The 18,063-nt window shown below is 52.7% G+C and overlaps 1 protein-coding gene across 2 annotated transcripts; it reads left to right on the top strand.

Moving 5' to 3' along the window:
• The first annotated feature begins 1,985 nt into the window (after positions 1–1,985).
• On the top strand, positions 1,986–17,966 carry Samd14 (sterile alpha motif domain containing 14). 2 transcript variants are annotated; one of them, XM_076935943.1, is made up of 10 exons: positions 1,986–2,670; positions 5,854–5,908; positions 11,078–11,215; positions 11,670–11,958; positions 13,277–13,364; positions 13,454–13,528; positions 13,609–13,768; positions 15,338–15,457; positions 15,540–15,695; positions 16,445–17,966. In XM_076935943.1, the coding sequence occupies exons 2-10, from the start codon at positions 5,897–5,899 to the stop codon at positions 16,598–16,600; spliced, it is 1,194 nt and encodes a 397-aa protein (XP_076792058.1). In that variant the 5' UTR covers positions 1,986–2,670; positions 5,854–5,896; the 3' UTR covers positions 16,601–17,966. The 2 variants fall into 2 exon arrangements, with proteins under 2 accessions (XP_076792058.1, XP_034361502.1); XM_034505611.2 differs by having other exon boundaries at positions 1,987–2,670; positions 11,078–11,244.
• Positions 17,967–18,063: the final 97 nt, after the last annotated feature.

The following is an 18,063-nucleotide window of genomic DNA, read 5'->3' as shown; positions in this document are numbered from 1 at the left end:
GGTTCCTGGTACCTGTACCTATCTCAACTAAGGAACCTTCGTAGATATTCCAAGGAATGGTTGGATGGTGGTCCTGTTTAAATATTGATTATGTTGTATGGCTGGGCACCTTGTGCATGTCTTTTCTGGGAGTTTCTCCAGCCTGAGCTGTGGCTTACCCATGAAATATGTCCATTCGGGGGTCTGTCAAGTGGTTTGGAGAGATTGTGGTCATATCAATTCCATCAACCAAAGTAGATAATCCATTACCATCATCTACTGAGCCCTGGGAGCTTGGTTAGATCTGCCATAACCCAGGCATTTGCTGCAGGGGAGAAGATGAGGTAGGTTTTCCCCCATGTTTCAGCACCTTAGGTCTAACTAGGAAAAGGGTTCCATTCTCACATTGGAAGGCACATGCACACACGAACACGCACACACGCCTCCTATAATGCCCCTAGAGCTGCAGTTCTCAACTGTGGATCATGACTCCCTTCCCAGGGATCACTAAGACCATCCAAAAACTCAGATGTTTACATTATGATTCATAACAGTAGCAAAACTATAATTATGAAGTAGCAACAAAAGTAATTTCATGGTTGGTGCCACCACATCATGAGGAACTGTATTAAAAGGTTGCAGCATCAGGAAGAGTGAGAACCACTGCCCTAGAGAGTGGTCGCCAGAGACATCATCTCCTCCATGTGAACCTACAGTCTACCCAGACTTTCAGTAGGTTCTCTATCTATCCAGAGGTCCCCCAGCTCTGGGATGCTCTGAGCCTCATTGATGCTGTTCCCACTCACAGTTCTTGGGAACTCTTGGCTCCACATGCTGCTTCCCACGGGCCTTTGGCAGTGGCCCGTTCCCACAAGCCATCAGGAGTACTCTAACTCTCCAGACTCTACTACACTAAGTCCTGGACTTTCTCCAAGGTCACTACCTACTCCTAAACAAGTCATTTTCTTACTGTGAGTGTGTGGCCTGTGCACCTTAGAGGACAAGAGAAACACCTAACTTGGAGGTTTATTGGGAAGGTGACGTTAAAGAATCTGAGAGGTACCTGACACACCACAAGCCTTGCTGCATGGTAGCTAGCTGATGATCACATCCACCACCGCTGACCTGCCATCATCTCTGACTGGCCAGGTCCAAGTCTGAGCTAATCCACTCCACGTCCCAACCTTAGCATCAGAACTGCCAGGCCCCCATCCAAGACCCACAGCCAACCTAAACTCCTCCTTCTCTCTCAATTCTTTGTCCAGCCGGCTCCAAATCCTGTTTGTGTCTTCAATTCTATAGCCAGAATAGCTCTCAGCCTGATCTTTAATCTTCATGCCCACTGCTGTCATCGTTCAACAATCCCTTGAGGCCAGCGCCCAGATTTCCGGCTGCCCTCTGCAGTCCGTTCTCCACTGGGGTGCCCAACGAGTCTTCCTAAAATCGTGATGGAACACCTCCCTCCTCGGTTAACGGTTAACCTTTTTTTTTTTTTTTTTTTTTTTTTTTTTTTTTTTTAATGGAGGGGCCAGGAAGTAATAGAACAAAGTGTCAACCTTCCAACCTCAATTTTCCCTGCTGGTCCATCCACCCTGCAATGCCCAGGAGTAAGTCTCCAATAGCTTGGCCAGCAGGAGTAGCCACACTTCTCTAGGAATCCTCCAGTGACCTACTCCAGTGCCTGGGTGCACGCCCCCTCCAGAATTTAAAATGTCTTTCCCGCTCCTGGACCCACAGCTCTCAGGCTTGAGAAGTCCCACTTGGCTGAATCCTGACTGTACTGGACCACGTCTGTTCTGTTAACCGCGGTCCCCTTCTGCTTCAGCGCCCCAGGCTGGCCGCTCCGCAGATGCTTGTTGAATAAAAGAGAATCAGAAGCCCTCACAGACCCTGCAGAGGAGGCGGAAAGCCCCGTGCGTCCTAAGGCAGGACCGCCTCCCTGATTGCTTCCCTGCCACTCGCGCGCAGACTCCCTAGCGTCGCGACTCCCGCGGTCCGAGAAGTAGCGGCAATTGGGATCCCGGGCCCGGCCGCGGGCACCCGCCGCCTCCTCCCCTCGGTCCTTGCTGCCTCCGCCCCGCCCGCCCTCCTCTTCCCTCCTTTCCTACCGCTCTTTGTCTCCGGGGCGCCTGGCCTCCCCACAAGCGCCCCCCCCACCCCCCATCGCCTTATCCCGGGCGACCTCCCACAGACCTAGCCACTGCGACGCTGCACAAATCGGCCGGTGGCGCGAGGGTCCGCGACCCCCGGGGCTTGGCGGGGGCGGGGCGGGAGGAGGTTCTCAGGCTCTCTCTCTCTCTCTCTCTCTCTCTCTCTCTCTCTCTCTCTCTCTCTCTCTCTCTCTCTCTCACACACACACACACACACACACACACACACACACGTACACTCACGCACACACGGAGCATCCTCCCGTCAGGTTTCCCGGTCCAGCCCCGCCCGCGCCTCCTGCTTCCCGCAGACCTTCTCCCTGCATCCCTACACACCTCGCCTCTCCATTCTTTCCGGCTCCGGGACTCTCCCAGCCGATCCCCCACAACACCCTGGGATGGAGCGACTCCAGCCAGCCCGGAGCCCCCCGCGACCGGGGTGAAAGTCCTTCACCCCTCTCCTGCCCGGCACTCGCCCCGCACAACCATGGGCCTGAGGGGTTCCTGGGGCGCCGGACGCTGAAAATGACGGATGCTAGAGGTGAGGGGCCGGATCCCCTAGGGTGGAAGGGGAAGCGTGGCCAGAGACTATAGGACTCAAGGTGGGACCCTCAGTAGGGCTAAATGAATCTAAGCCACAAGGGCCCCTTTTCCTCTGTCCCTGGGGAGACCTCACTGGACTGGGAAGCTGGGCTGTCGGGTGGGGACAGAAATAGGGTTTGTGTCCCTAATCTCCTTTCTCCAGCCTGAGGAAATTAATTTGAATTAATTTGAGAGAGAGAGAGAGAGAGAGAGAGAGAGAATATGAAGAAAAAAGAAAGAAGAAAAACTGGTGTGGGGGCAGGGGGAGAGGCCTTAACTCCTTCCTATCCGGCAGTTAGACTTGTGGGTTAAAGAAACTGTTCTACCTCTGAGATTAGAGAGGTGACTCTATGATAGGAGTAGGTGCCCTGTCCACCAACCCCATCTTCTAGGATGCTTGAACCAGCTGTCAAACTCCTGCGGACCGCTCCAAGCCTGGGGCTGGCTGAAGACTGAGGGCATGGGAGGGGCTCTGCTCCTTAGCTCAACAACTGCCCCCCCCACTAGCCTGTATGTCAACCACTTCTGGGACTTCAGCTCTCTCTCTCTCTCTCTCTCTCTCTCTCTCTCTCTCTCTCTCTCTCTCTCTCTCCTACTTCCCTCTCTCCTACTTGGGCCCCTTTCTCCCCTCTTGCTTGTGGGGCAGGCGCAGGTGTTCTGTTCTGCTCTCTCACCCCATGGTGGGGCATCAGGGCTCCCCAGCTGCTTTCCCTGAGCCTCCCGAGTCTATTCTGTCTTGATCTTTCTTCTCAGCTCCCTGTGGACACACTACTAATCTCTACCTCTGAATCTGCTAGTTCCTCCTTCTGTTCCATCCCTAGGTTGTATACCGTTTGTTTTGCTTTCTCCTTCCCTTGGGCTCCAAGTAGCTTGGAACTCACCTGCCTTTCCTTTTCCCAGAGAAAGGTCAGAGGTCATTAATGGTCCTCCAGGAATTGGTAGCTGTTAGGGGAAGGGAGAAGTCTGGTGACAAGGGAGCCCAAAGGTTGTCCAAGGAAACAGGTTCATTTGTATCCTCATGTAGTTGAACACCCAAGAGTAAAAGATTGTGAGCAGAGGTGGGAAGAAGGGTGAAGTTGGATATCTAATTTTTCTAGGCTGTGTTTTAGGGAGGAGAGAGTTGGGTGACAGGGGCAGGTGACCTGAATATTATGCATCCATGGAGTTTTACATGGGATAGTGCGGGAACATACCACCACCACCACCACAGTTACGGGAGCAGGCTGTTAAAGACAGGGATGAAGAAAACAGTTTGTGCTGAATCAGGACAGGCTGAGAGTCTGAGCTGGAGGCCCCAGTCTACCCAAGGGGGCTAAAATAGACCTTAGTGCATAACAGGCCCTCACCCCTGGACTGACATCAGGAAAGAACATGGGCTGGCCTGCTCTGTTTAAGAGAGAAGGTGTCACCACTGTCTGCAGAGAGCAGCCATTCTGATGGGAGGAGCAGCTACTATCCCGAGTCTCCAGTTGAAGGGAGAGCACATGGCTCATCTATCAAGGAGAGATAAGACCCACATAGGAAACCAGGAAAGTATGAAAAGCTCTCCATTTCTCAGGGATCAGAGACTTAGCTTTAGACAAATAGGGGTGGCATCCTAGGACAGAGATCTGGAGAAGGGACGGCTGGATCCTAATCAGAGAAAGCTTTGCAATCCAATGAGATACAGCTGTCCAGGACCAACCTACCTTAATGTGGCCTCTCAGGCCTGGAGAGAATATTCTAGACATTCAGGGGGCTGTTAGTCCCCAGATTTCAAAAACAGCAAAGGGGTCCCTTGCTGAGACATCCTTGACCTCTCCCATATGGCATTGTTTGGCTCAGCTCCAAGCACCCCTCTAGCCTGGTGGAGGTGGTTTTAATGCTTGCCTTAATCCTAGCCAGTGCAGACCGGCTCCCTCTCCCTTTACCCCAGCCCTCCCCTGAGAGTACAGGATACAGCCGAGAAACAGGAGACAGGGGTCAACATCTACCTGTAAGCCCTTGCATATTAATGTTCATATCTGTAAAGTGGGGCTATCGAGATGCCAAGCCTAGCAGCTCACGGAGAAATCTCTGTGCGATGACAGGAGAACTAGAGAGGGCATGTGGTCTGGTCCAATGCCCTACCCTTCTCCCAGGGACCAGAGTATTAGAAGTAACTGGAGATTATGTCTCAGCTGTTCAGTGACTCCCTACCCTGAGCCATCCCTCTGTTCTTATCCCATGTCTTCTATACCTGTTAGGAAGCCTGTCCACGGTGTTTCTGATGCATGCGTTTCCCCTGCTTCCCTTCCTTACCTGCCTTCTCTTCTTGCTTCTGACCACAAACCAAACCAAATACCAAAACCTAAACAGTTCAACTCTGTTCATCCACACTCCTTCCCAGAATGTTCTGAACACTTTAGAGATGTTCTTCTGTGAAAACTTAATGTCTCGATCCCATCTGCAAGTCAACAACTATGGGGAGTGTGGGTCTGTCTGAAACAGTGAGTGGCCCTGCTGGTGGCACCGGCTTCCTGAATAGTTCAAAACGGCAGGTGGTGAGGGCCTTGGTGACTGGTGACAGAGGAAGAACTGATAGATTCGAAGATGGGTAGAGGCGTGGACAGAATAGATGCTTGGATGCATAGGGTACACAGTGGATGGGAAGGAGGGAGCAGGGAGAGCAAGCAGACAGATAAAAGGGTAGGTAGGTAAATGGATGGAAGAACCTGGGGTTTAGGTCTGGAGTTGCCATTAATTGCCACGAGATCTTGGGCCGGCCACCCCCGCTTCTGTTTCTCTGTAAAACGATTTAATCATTTGTATGACTTCTAGATTTGATGTTGGACACTTGATGATGATGGAGCCTTTTAGGGGATGCTGGGGACGCAATGCAGGGACTGATTTACCTGGTCCCAGCTCACAGAAGCTGCCTATGCCTAGATTGGCTTTGCTGTGGCTTTCCTGGTGCTGTCTCCTGCCTCTCCACAGGCTTCTCTTCCAAGGGCCAGAGGAAGAACGCTAAGGAAAGGAAGTGGGTGGGCAGGACGCTAAAAGCTAGTGACTCTTTACTGTCACAGCCATCTGGAGCCATTTATCCACAACAATCAATTTCTCTCTCTCTCTCTCTCTCTCTCTCTCTCTCTCTCTCTCTCTCTCTCTCTCTCGTCCCTCCCAGCTCTCTTGAGTCATGGCTTCCTCAAAGCTCCGAGAACCTGTGGATGAAGTTTTTGGTAAGTTCTGTGTGGCTCGGTGTCTAGCAATAGACTTAGCCATGGATCCCTTCCTTCAAGTCTAGGAGGCCGTGAGTGGGAGAAGGGCAGACGGGGCGCTTAGGGTTCTTCAGTACATGGAGAATGAGTGATCTCACTTGCAGTATATCATTTAATTCTCAAAATAATGTTAGGTGCACAGACAAGGGGTGTAAGGTGCAGATGCTGACGGGACATGCTTTGAAGATCACGGGGAGAGAAGTGAAGTGGCGCAGCCGTTAGAGGCATTAGCTGTGCGCCCTGAGTTCCACTCACATAAAGGTGGAAGGAGAGACAGCTCCACAAAGTTATCCTCTGACCTCCACGTGTGTGCTCTGACGTGCACACCCATATTCACACTTCATGCTCACACTCGAACATGCGCACGCATGCGCTAATTATAATAATACTTTTTAGGAAATAGCATGAAAGCCTGAAGACTTGAGTTCAATCCCAAACACCCACGTGAAAACTGGGCACAAGGCGGGCGTGGTGGCACACGCCTTTAATTTCCGTACTTGAGAAGCAGAAGCAGGCAGATGTCTGTGAATTTGAAGCCAGCCTGATCTACATAGAGAGTTCCCAGACAGCCAGGGCTACATAGGAAAATCCTGTGCACCCCTTACCCCCAAAAAAGGCTGAGCAGTGCACACCTCTAACCCTAGTGCTGGAGAGAGAGAGAAAGAAAGGATTCCCTTTATGGCCAGCCAGTTTAGCCAAATCAGTTAGCTCTAGGTTCAGTGAGAGGCCCCGTCTCAAAAACTCAGGTGGAGAGGGATTGAGGACACCAACCTCTGGCTTCTATGCACACATGCATATCTATGCATAAGTAAATATGAATGAATAAATAAAGCACATGGCAAATTAGTGTCAGAGTCGGGAACCTTAGAGAGCCTGGCTCCTAGCCCTTCATCACTGCGCTAAACTTCTGTATACTCCAGTTCAGACGCCACACGTTTTCTCCAAGTCACATATATAAAGTGCCTGAGATCTCATCCTACACACACACACACACACACACACACACACACACACACACACGCCTTGATGCCTTCAGCATCCTCTGGTGTGTGTACACACTGCCATTTTGAGAGATCACCCCACCGGGGCAGAGCTGTCTGCAGGCTGTGTGTCTGTATTGTGGAAAAGCTGTCCCCCAGCTTGATTTGAGTGGGTGATTCCTGGGGATAACTCCAAAGGGCTCCTACTCACGGGATCCCACAGGGCTCCGGCTTCTTCTGCCTTCTCCCATTTCTGCCTTTCCCTCTTCTCTTCCCTCCTGTTGTCACCACAAGTCCTGGTCCCTGCCAGTATTGTTACCTCAGTCCCTTTGGGAACATCCCCACAACAGCCTCTTACCCCCCCCCCCCCGCTCCCCAACACACACACACTACCTTATCTCTGAGGCTGGCTCTACATGGGTCCAGCCTAACCTTGGCAGGTCCATAGAGGTGAACTTCCCTTGGTGGGGGAGGGATTTTCTTTCTCCTCTGTCCCCACCTACCCCAGGCTCCTCACCAATCCTTGCTTGTTTTCCTCCTGTCTGCTGAGGTAGCTGGGCGCTGCCTGGAGTGCTTCCTCATATGAAGACAATTAAATATTCATCTCTCCCACTGCCCAGAACCCAGAGCTGGAGGCAGGGAAGGGAAGAGATGGAAAAAGGGTTTAAGGGGCCCTGGTGAGACTGGCCCCACCTTGCCTTGTACCCCCAAGCCCTCAGGAGACCCTTTGCTCTCCACACTGTGGGTGATACCCATTTGGCCATGTGAAGCAAAGACCCATCACCCTGGTGCACACGGCTGAATACTAGCTGGGTGCCAGGAGCGGAGAGGCGTTCAGAGCACTGGCCCAGGGGCCAGGAGTCCTGGATACTACCTTGACTGTCTCCACACAGCTGACCAAACCTCTCTTGTCTGAGTTCAGTTTCTCCACCCAGTAAATGACGGCTTAGATTCAATGTTGCCTCCTTCTCTGTTCAGAAAGGTCACAGCTGATCTGTCTGCTGCCTCCAAACAAGTCAGACTGCCTGTCTTTGACACTACCTAGCTCTTGCCAGCTCTATGCTCTTGGGCAAATTAAGGCTGCCCTGGGGATCCTAAGTCCTGTCTTCCAAGATTGTAGGAGGTTTCAATGACCGGTAATTGTAAGGCACTTAGAGCGGTGTGAGCTATTACTGGCTCCTGGCTGCTTCCAGGGGCACTAGGAAGTTCTTCATCAGAACTGAATTCAGAAAGTCGCCTGTAGATCCAAAGGAGACATCTTGACAGTAGCTGTGTCTTCCCAGTCCCTCACCACACCCTTGGACAGTTGCCATGGCCTCTGAGCCTACTTCCATCTTCAATCAGGCTGTTCCTTAACACCTCAGGCCCAGCACTGTACCTTTCCTCTCCTTGGAAAATCTCCTTCTGGCTCTGTTTACAACCAAAGCTTTGTATGGCGGGCCATCCAGACCTCAGCCTGGCTAACCAGATCGGAGGCAGTAGGCCTGGTCGATATCCTTTCCTTGTCCATTCAGGATAGTTCATTATGTACTCTTCCTTTTTCTCTTTCATTCTGTTTGTCTGGTTTCGATGTTTTTGTTGTTGGGTTTTGTTTCTTTGTGTTTTTGAGACAGGGTTTTTCTCTGTAGCCTGGCTTTCCTGGAACTCATTCCATAGACCAGGCTGGCTTCAAACTTAGGGATCCTCTGCCTGCCTGTCTTTGCCTCCTGAGTGCTGGGATTAAAGGTGTGCGCCACCATCACCAGCCCTCCCCTTCTTCTTTTAGAAGAGTATTGATTCACTAGGCACCTGTTACGCACCAGTCATAAACAGAAAGCCCGACAGCTTAACGAATGGAAAGAAGCAAAAAGCATAAATGACAAAGTCATTCAGGATGCCAGAGAGTGACACATGATATAGGAAACAACAGGAATCGTCCTTTGGAGTATATTGGGGGTGTCATATGGGCAAAGGCTTTGAGGTGCAGGCTGGGTCCCTGTGAGGAAGTCTGGGAAGAGGGGACGGAGGCAGATGCACAGAGATGTAAGTGGGGCACAGACTGAACCTAGAAGGCCACTGGGGGAACCCTGGCTCTGATTCTGCATGAGATGGTTCTGAGCAGGGGACTGACAGAGCTGACACATCAAATCAGGATCACTCTGGCTGCTGTGTTGAAAATCCGCTAAGTGGGAAAGGAGAGAGGAGGCAGGAGATGACAGAGACCTAGACCTCGCTCCTCCCCTCCCCCTCCTATGTATGTGTGCACAGGTACTCATGTGTATACTCACTCATAAACAATATTTCGCTGACAAAGCCTAAGAGCTTGGGCTGTAGGGCGGGCACTTTACAGCAGGTGATGTACAGGACCTCTTGTACAGGACCCAAATTCAGTTCCTAGTATCCACCATCAGGCAACTCAAAACAGCCTGTAACTCCACCTCCAGGGGATCCGACACCCTCTTCTGAACTGTGAGGCTATGTGCATCCTAATGTATACATGTCATCCCCTCCCCCATGTGTACACATAGCTAAATAATAGTAAAAATGAAACCCTCAGACATCCTCAGAAATAGAGAGAAAAGCACAATGCACCTTATGACCTGCTCAGTAATCAGGATTTAGGAAGGCTGAGGAGAGAAGTGTAGCTCAGAGCTGTCTAACCTGGGTGACTTGGGCAGATAGATCTAGGTGTCTAGGGGGCAGGATGCCTGATTAAAGCATGCCAATGAGGGAAGGAGGGGTCAAGGGAGGGAGGAAGAGAAAGAGAGAGAGAGACAGAGAGAGAGAGAGAGACAGAGAGAGAGAGAGAGAGAGAGACAGAGAGAGAGAGACAGAGAGAGAGAGAAAGAGAGAGAGAGAGAGAGAGAGAGAGAGAGAGAGAGAGAGAGAGAGAATGAATATATCCTGGCTGTCCTAGAACTTGCTCTGTAGAGCAGGCTGAATTTGAACTCAGAGATCTACCTGCTTCTGTCTTACTGGGATTAAAGGCATGCACTAGCATGTAGGGCTCTGATGGGTGGTGTTTGGCTGAGGCACTAGGGGGCTCTGTTTTGCGGGTTTCCTGGCGGGTGCTTCTGTGCTTAGACTTGTCATTTAGTGGAGGAGTCTGGGCTGGGAATAGACAACGTGACCATTGAGTAGGGGTCTGTTTGGGATGTCTCCAGACAAGAGAGGAGCAGGCAGGACAGAGGGTGTGAAGGATGGAGTGGGGTCCCAGAGGTATTGAGAGAGGAAGGAACAGGAACATCTTGACCCACCCTGAAGCCTGGGGAGACCCCAGCACCGATGTCAGGGCCAGACCAAGAATAATGCTGCCCAGTAAAGAAGGACGTGCTTTCCTCCCGCCCAGCAGGGTGCCTACTCTTCCTCTCAGTCCTAGCAGGGCTGCAGAGCCCAGGACCCAAGAAACAAGCTTTAGGGGAACTTTGCTCCTGAGTCTGACACTGGTGTATGGTCATGAATAACACCGCTGTCCTTAAATACAGCCTTGACAGTGTCACCAGGAAGGACTGTTCCTAGAGCCAAACTCCAGACAGTGTCACCAGGAGGGACCATCCCTAGAGCCATACTCCAGATGCCACCATGCTACTAGGCAATGGCTCCAGTCCTGACTTGCCTTCTTTGATCCCACTTGGCTCAGTTGTAAACGGGGCCCAGATGTTGTAACCCTCTCTTCCAGGTGCTGTAACTGCCCCCTCCAGATGCTATGACCCTCACCCCCAACCCAGGTAGCTCTAAGGAGGAGAGTGAGGTGAATAGCATTGGGTACATGGCAGATGCCTCTTCATCCCCCTGGTCTCCACTGACTTTCCCCCAGTACTTATTCCCGCAGAGCTACTTCCTGCCACCCAGAGGTTCCATCTCTTCTTCCTGCTTTTCACCCATACCAATGCTTGCCAACTCTTACTCAAACTTTAGGATTCAGGTGGGTGTGCCTCCTCTCACCCCTGTCTGTGAGTGTCTGCACATAGGCCAGCCATGCCCACAGGAGGACCGGGCATGCTGTGCTATGTGCTGGTGCTAGCAGGTGGGGTTAGGAGCCCAGCCCAAATGTGGTAGAGCCGAATTTCAACCTACGGGCACAGTGGGAGGTACTCCCAAGCACCAATTAAATGTCTGGGATGCTGAGTCAGGGTGGCCCATCTGAGGTGGCTCTGGTCTCCGTTTGCAGACCTGGACTTGGCTGTACCAGAGACCACCAGACTGGACAGCAGCTTACACAAAGCCAGGGCTCAGCTGCTGGCCAAGGGCCGGAGACACCGGCCTTCCCGCTCCAGGCTACGCGACAGTGCCAGCTCTGCTGAGGACGGTGAAGGCTCTGATGGGCCCGGAGGCAAGGTTGGGGTAACATACACACACCCACATCATAGCCCTGGATCATACTCCCTCCCTCACGCTTCCAGGGAAGTGTGCCCTTGGAGATCTGACAGTCATGCTCCCCCAAAGGTCAGTTAGCAATTCACTTCTGGCTCCTGTACCTCTCTGTGCAGGAAAAGGTGTTAGCCCATTTGACAGATGAAGCTGAAACCAGAAGGGTTCGGGAAGTCCCATTAACTGTGGGATGTGCAAATGAAGCAGGATGTCTTCACTTCATGTGATCATCTATTTCTCCAACCCCGGGTCCGAGGAAACTCGCTCTCCTGACCCCAAGAAACAGAGCTTCCTTAGTGCTCCCCATACAGCCGACGGGGAAACTGGCCCCCATCCTCTGGGAAGTAAGTGGGGGTGGGGGGGAGGACGCTGAACAGCTGCCCCTCTTCCAGGTGACCGACGGCTGCGGTAGCCCACTGCACCGGCTGCGCTCGCCTCTACACTCGGGTCCAGGCTCCCCAGCCGGTGGCTCTTTCTGCCTGGAGCCCCCGGGCTTGAGGCGCAGTCTGGATGAGGACGAGCCGCCGCCCTCGCCACTCGCTCGATACCGGCCCCTGCACAACGCCGCCTCGCATGAGGGCCTGGCTGCCACCTCCAGCTCGCCACCGCGCTCTGCACCCTCCTCCGACAGCTCCCCCAGCTTCGTGCGTCGCTACCCTCGAGCAGAGCCGCACAGCGAAGGTGAGCCCGGTAGGCGCGGCGTCCCCTGCCGACGAGCATTGGAACCGCAATCAGGCCAGCGGTTGGGTGGTTGCAGGGGAGATGGAAGGCTGGCTATCATGTTTCTTTCTTCATTTACAGAAGCTTACTATATGTCAGACATCGCTGGACCCAAACAGAGCATAGAGACAGCCCTTGCCTCTGGGAACATGTAGCTTAGGAAAGAAACAATCAAACCACCCCGTAATTACTGTATAGGTACAAGCTGTAATAAAAGCTATGCAGGAAATATGCACAGTTGCTAAGTGTCCTCATCTGACTGGAAACGCTTCCCTGAGGAGGTAACATTTGAGCCAAGAGTGAAAGGCTGGTTAGAAAACGGCCAAGATAAAGTCAGTAGTATGACAGGAAGCATGACAGAATACCAGATACGGTCATGTACCCTGGTTTTCCAGTACTCAGGAGGTGAAGACGGGAGAATCAGAAGCCACGGCCACATAGGGAGCTCCAGGACACCCTGGGTTTCATTGAGACCCTGTCTCAAAAAAAGAACTAATTGCCGGGCAGTGGTGGCGCACTCCTCTAATCCCAGCACTTGGGAGGCAGAGGCAGGCAGATTTCTGAGTTCGAGGCCAGCCTGGTCTACCGAGTGAGTTCCAGGACAGCCAAGGCTATACAGAGAAACCCTGTCTCAAAAAACAAAAACAAAATTAATATTAATAGCTCCACCTCTGACTAGGTGGTGGTGGTACACATCTTTTGTTTTGTTTTGTTTTGGTTTTGGTTTTTCGAGACAGGGTTTCTCTGTGTAGCCCTGGCTGTCCTGGAACTCACTCTGTAGACCAGGCTGACCTCAGAAATCCGCCTGCCTCTGCCTCCCAAGTGCTGGGACTAAAGGTGTGCGTCACCACCGCCCAGCTGGTGGTGCACATCTTTAATCCCTGTACTTAGGAGGCAAGACGCGGGTGAATCTCTGAGTTTGAAGACAGTCTGGTCTACAGAGTGAGCTCCAGGGCAACTAAAGTAACACAGAGAAAACCCCATCTCAAAACAACAACAACAATGAAATCAAACAAAAAGTCCTACCTTCTCAGATGTAAAGTGCTGTTAAGAGTTTATGAAAGGCATAAGCCTGAGCTCCCATTAGGTACTGTAAAAATTAGGCGCATGTCTGCTTGAACTAAGACACACAGACAGTGTCTTATCCTGGGTCACACAGCTAACGAAGAACCCTAGAGCCAAATGGCCTAATTCTAAGTCAAGAAATGTCTACCACCCCACACAGGCAGCAGCAGGAGGCCATTGAGTTACCTGTTTTCCTCCCCTTCTCTTTCTAAAGATGACAGCCGGGATGCCAGCCCCCCTGAGCCTGCCAGCCCCACCATTGGCTTAGATAAGAAGACTCGCAGGAAATTCCTGGACCTGGGGTGAGTATTGCAAGTGTCCTTGAAACTGATGGGGTCAGAGCATCATGGTGGGCAGGCATGCCCTACTTACTCCCCCTGCCTCCTTACAGGGTCACTCTCCGCCGAGCATCCACTGGCAAGAGCCGGAAGGAGAAGGGTAGCAACCGCTTGTCCATGGGCAGCAGGTGAGAGGTACCCATGGCACCCACCCACAGCTCCCTTCCCCTCTTGGATACCCACACCATGCTGGATGCTTTCTCCACAGGGAGTCTGTAGAAGGCTCTGGGAGGACAGGGAGCTCCCCATTCCTGCCCTTTTCCTGGTTCACAGACAGCGGCAAGGGCTCTGCTTCCTCGGGGAGCACCACCTCCCCAACCTGTTCCCCCAAACACGAGGGCTTCAGCCCCAAGAAGTCAGCTTCCCAGGTAAGCCCAGGTCTTTATTCCCTCTTTTTCTCCTTCCTTCTTCTCATCCATCTCTTTTTCCCTTTTCCTTGCTGAGGCAGTCTTACTCTGTAGCCCAGGCTAGCCTGGAGCTATACATCCTCTTGCCGTAGCCTTCTTAGTGCTGGGACTACAAGAGTATGCCATCCCTCCCAGTGTAACTCCAGGACGACCTTGCCTACACTGGCTTCTAGGCTCATGACAAGGACATATCATGGCTTGGACTGGGACCTGGGTTTTTCTGGGACCCATAGTGTCCCTCCACAGAGCTGCCCAGTGACCCATGACTTACATCTACTCTCTGGCTTCATTCATTCATGGCTCATGCATTCATACCCGTTCGTATTTCATGCATTTATACTGCTTCCTACACTTCCTGTGGGAACACTGAGCCCCTCACTGCTCACTCAGTCTGAGGGACCCTTGCTTCTTAGTGTTCTGCCTGAGGCAGGTCTGGATTGCACCATCAAGAGCAGGCCATCTGCATGGTGGGAAGTCTTGGAGATAAGCAGGACCTCTACCTTGAAAGCTCCAGACCCTAGGAAATAAGAACCATCAACACAACCAATACCAAAGTCTCCTTATGTTCGCAGAGACCACTGTGCATTATAAAGCCTAGGAAATAAGAACCATCAACACAACCAATACCAAAGTCTCCTTATGTTCGCAGAGACCACTGTGCATTACAAAGCCCACTACAGATGGCTTTAACTGTGATATAGGCAAGGCAGTCATTATTATTAACATTGTACAGATGAGCAAATGAGGTTCGGGGAAAAGGGACTCGCCCACAGATGTGAACAGCTGTGTATGGTGCTAGGGATAAGGAGAATCAGAAACCGTGGGGTTCAGGGGAGAGGCCCTTCTGATGTGCAGCTTTATTCTCTAACCGCTTGATATTCTTCAGTCCCTTTGTGCTGGTCCCAGGGGACATCGTGCTGAGCGAGACACAGCCCAAGTCTTCACAGGGATCCAAAGCCACTGGGTGTACCCACTAGCCAGATGCAAGAGGCCTAGGAGAAGAATTTTTTTTTTTTAAGATTTATTTATTTATTATGTATACAGTGTTCTGCCTGCATGTATGCCTGCAGGCCAGAAGAGGGCACCAGATCCCATTACAGAGGATTGTGAGCCACCATGTGGTGGCTGGGAATTGAACTCAGGACCTCTGGAAAATCAGCCTGTGAGAGGTTAAGAGGAGAAGGATTTTATATAGCAGGGACATATGACCCAGCCTGGGGGAGGGATCCTGGTAGGTTGCCTACAGGCAGCACCTAGCCCCCCCCCCCCTCCCCATTCCTAATAATTCATCTGTCTAACTTAATGCTAGGACCATGTTCTCTGGGTAGCCAGCTTCCTCCTAGAGAGCTCAGGTTCTGATATGTCACTTCAGTCATCACAGTCTGTGTCTTCTCTAGTTCTGAGTCCCTGGTCCTGGAGCATTGAACAGCTGCTGGTACCTAGTGTAGTATTTCAGCCCCATCTGGTCAGGGGATGGGCTTGGAGGTGGGAGGTGACCTTACTCCTTGGCACACATCCCTTTCTGTGTAGGAATCTACCCTGAGCGATGACTCCACACCTCCCAGCAGTAGCCCCAAGATCCCCGGTGGTCCTCGACAGGAGACCAAGTGCTCCTATCCCTACCACACGCTGTCCCAATCTTCAGATGAGGTGAGTGGGGCTAGCCTTTGTACCTGCTGGGGGGATCCAGCCACAGGCTGGGCTCCCTTTACTCTCTCCATCTCTACCACAGTTCCTGGATGAGTCCCTCCCTGCCGTACAACACTGGACCAGCCAACAGGTCGGCCAGTGGCTGCACAGCCTCAACCTGGAACAGTATGCTGCTGAGTTTGCTGCCCGCCAGGTGGATGGGCCGCAGCTCCTGCAGCTGGACGGAAGCAAACTGAAGGTGGGTCAGAGTGCAGAGGTGACAATCAGCCAGACTGAGATAGCCTTCAAGGATAGGGACCACCCTTGGCCTTGACTTTTGACCCTGACTTACCTCCTGGACTGACCTGGGATTTCTTCTCCCTGTCTAGCCTCTGACCTGGTGTCTGACCTCTATGCAAGTCTCTCCTTTTGCGGTGTTGTACAACACCTCAGTCTGACTTGAAACTCAAGCCCACCACTTCCATCTGACCTAGCTCCAGCCCAGGCTGACCTTGACCTTTGGGCTACCATCCAATGTTGGGAGGCCAGGCCTCTTTCTTGGCCAGCTCCATCCCATATTCATACTCAGATCCTGGTTACCACCTGGTGTGCTAAGTGGACAGTGTAGAGAGGTGGCCACCAACATCTGCAGGTTCCTGGACTGAAGGAGAGCCCCATAGGAAATCTTGAAGTGGGGAAGGACCTCACTGATTAGCCGAGTGACCTTGAGCAAGTCACTCTCCACTCTGAGGACCTCAGAAGTTATGCAGGGTCATGCTAAGGCTGCAATCCTAGGTTGAGGATCTGGAGCCAAGGACGGGGTCGCAAATAACCCAGTGTCAGGAGTTGTCATCTCTGGCCACTTGCATGCCGTTCCTTCTACCTTGGGGCCCTAGGCAAAGGCCCTAGGCAAAGGCCCTAGGCAAAGGCCATACTTCAGAGCAGACTCCAGCAGGTCTGCAGGGCAGTGTTCTGGGCCTCTTTCCTTCATTTTGGATTTCTTCCCAGAGCCTGGGGCTTAGCAATTCACATGACCGGGCCCTGGTGAAGCGGAAGTTGAAGGAGCTGGCAGCGGCTGCCGAGAAGGAACGGAAGGCGCAGGAGAAGACTGCACGGCAGCGGGAGAAGCTTCGGCGCCGCGAGCACGAGGCCAAGAAGAGCTAGGGATGGCTGGATGGCTGGATGGCGGGGCTGGCACCCCGGGGCACTTGAAGCCACCTGCATGGGCCTCACCAGGGAGGCAGGGTCTAAGCACCAGGCTCTTGGAGCACAATGGCCCCCTCTCACCCAGTTTGGACTGAGACCTCTGGAGGGAGACCCCAGGGGGAGGGCCCAGTAATAAACCCAATTTCCAGGACTTGTTTGGCGCAGACTTCCAGGGGGAAGCAGGTGGCAGACGAAGAGGGCAGAGGCCAGGAATGCAGCTAACGTGTAGCCCAGAGGAGCCTGGTTCAGGATGAACCTCCGCCCTCTGACTAGAGTGGTACTGAGCAGGAAGTGATCTAGCAGGAGAGGCCCTACCATAGCCAGGATTCCTATGCTTAGAGAGTAGCCTGGGCAACCCGACTGGAGACAGGAGACAGCTGTGTCTCCTCAGCTCTTGAAGGTGGCTGTGTGGTGGGAGAACAGTTCTCCCCGGAGTGGCCAGTGGGCACTGCCAGTAGCACTCAGGGTGGATTCCCAGACACCTCAGAGGAGAGAAGAGTGAGCAGGGCAGAGTAAGCTGGCCTCTGTAAGGACAGAGGGGGAGAAGGAAGCTCTCTTTCTCTCTTTCCTTCCCCTTCCCTACCCTGCAGGCTCCAGCTCACAGGTCCACTCCTCTCCCATTGGGTCAGGTCTCTGGCCCTTTTGCAGAGCTAGAATCTACTTCTTCAGAGGGTACTTGAGCCTTCTTTGAGGACAGGTAACATTGAGAGCTGTTGGGGACACAGGACATCCCCCCACTAGTGCCTAGATGGTGAAGAGGCACGATCTAAGGTGGCCTGCATGTTGCTGGATTGAAAGGGTCTGTCAGCTTCCCAGGTGCTTGGGTGTGTCAATGCCTCAGTGAGCCCAGAGTGGACAAACACTGCTGGCTTAGGTTTGCTAGGCTACAGAGGGGGACTGGGCCAGCCCCTGGTGGGACTGGCACATGTCCTTTGTAGGACATTTTTCAGAGATAGAGGGTCCAGGTGACACGCTGACCCAGCTTCTTGGGTGCTGGTCAGTTACTACTGGGCCCGGGTTTCTGATGAGAAACCCCCACCCCTCTCAGTTTCCTGGAGGGGTGAACAGGACCTGCATGCTAACTCCCTCTCTCCTGCCTGGGAAAGTGGCTGAAGGCCAGCGCCCTGTGTTTGGGCTCAGTCATCTTCACTGGGAGTGGGGACCTCAGAGGGAAACTAAGGTATAGGGGCACTGGCACTTCCTAGACTGGGTGGGGAGGGTGGAGGCTCTACTGTCCCTGAAGCCCTGAGGAGCCAAGTGTGCCCACCTGCATGTGAAGGAGGAGGATGGTTATCTACTTCTTTCAATAAATACTTACCACACACCAGTGATCTTTCTGTCTGGGACAAGGGACTAAGCTATGCCTTGAGTACCACTGGGCAGTGAGGTGCCAGGTCTTGTGAGTGAAGTAGATGGCCCTG

This window comes from Arvicanthis niloticus, chromosome 6 (assembly GCF_011762505.2).
Source record: "Arvicanthis niloticus isolate mArvNil1 chromosome 6, mArvNil1.pat.X, whole genome shotgun sequence".
In the NCBI taxonomy this organism is placed as follows: Eukaryota; Metazoa; Chordata; class Mammalia; order Rodentia; family Muridae; genus Arvicanthis; species Arvicanthis niloticus.
This window is presented reverse-complemented; position numbering and strand designations above follow the sequence as displayed.

Bases quoted from the DNA above. Each gene is read 5' to 3' on its own strand.
- Samd14 (XM_034505611.2), top strand. From the start codon at position 5,866: ATGGCTTCCTCAAAGCTCCGAGAACCTGTGGATGAAGTTTTTG. The intron at 11,245-11,669 runs GTTGGGGTAACA...CCCCTCTTCCAG, and splicing joins CTGATGGGCCCGGAGGCAAG to GTGACCGACGGCTGCGGTAG. The intron at 13,365-13,453 runs GTGAGTATTGCA...GCCTCCTTACAG, and splicing joins AGGAAATTCCTGGACCTGGG to GGTCACTCTCCGCCGAGCAT.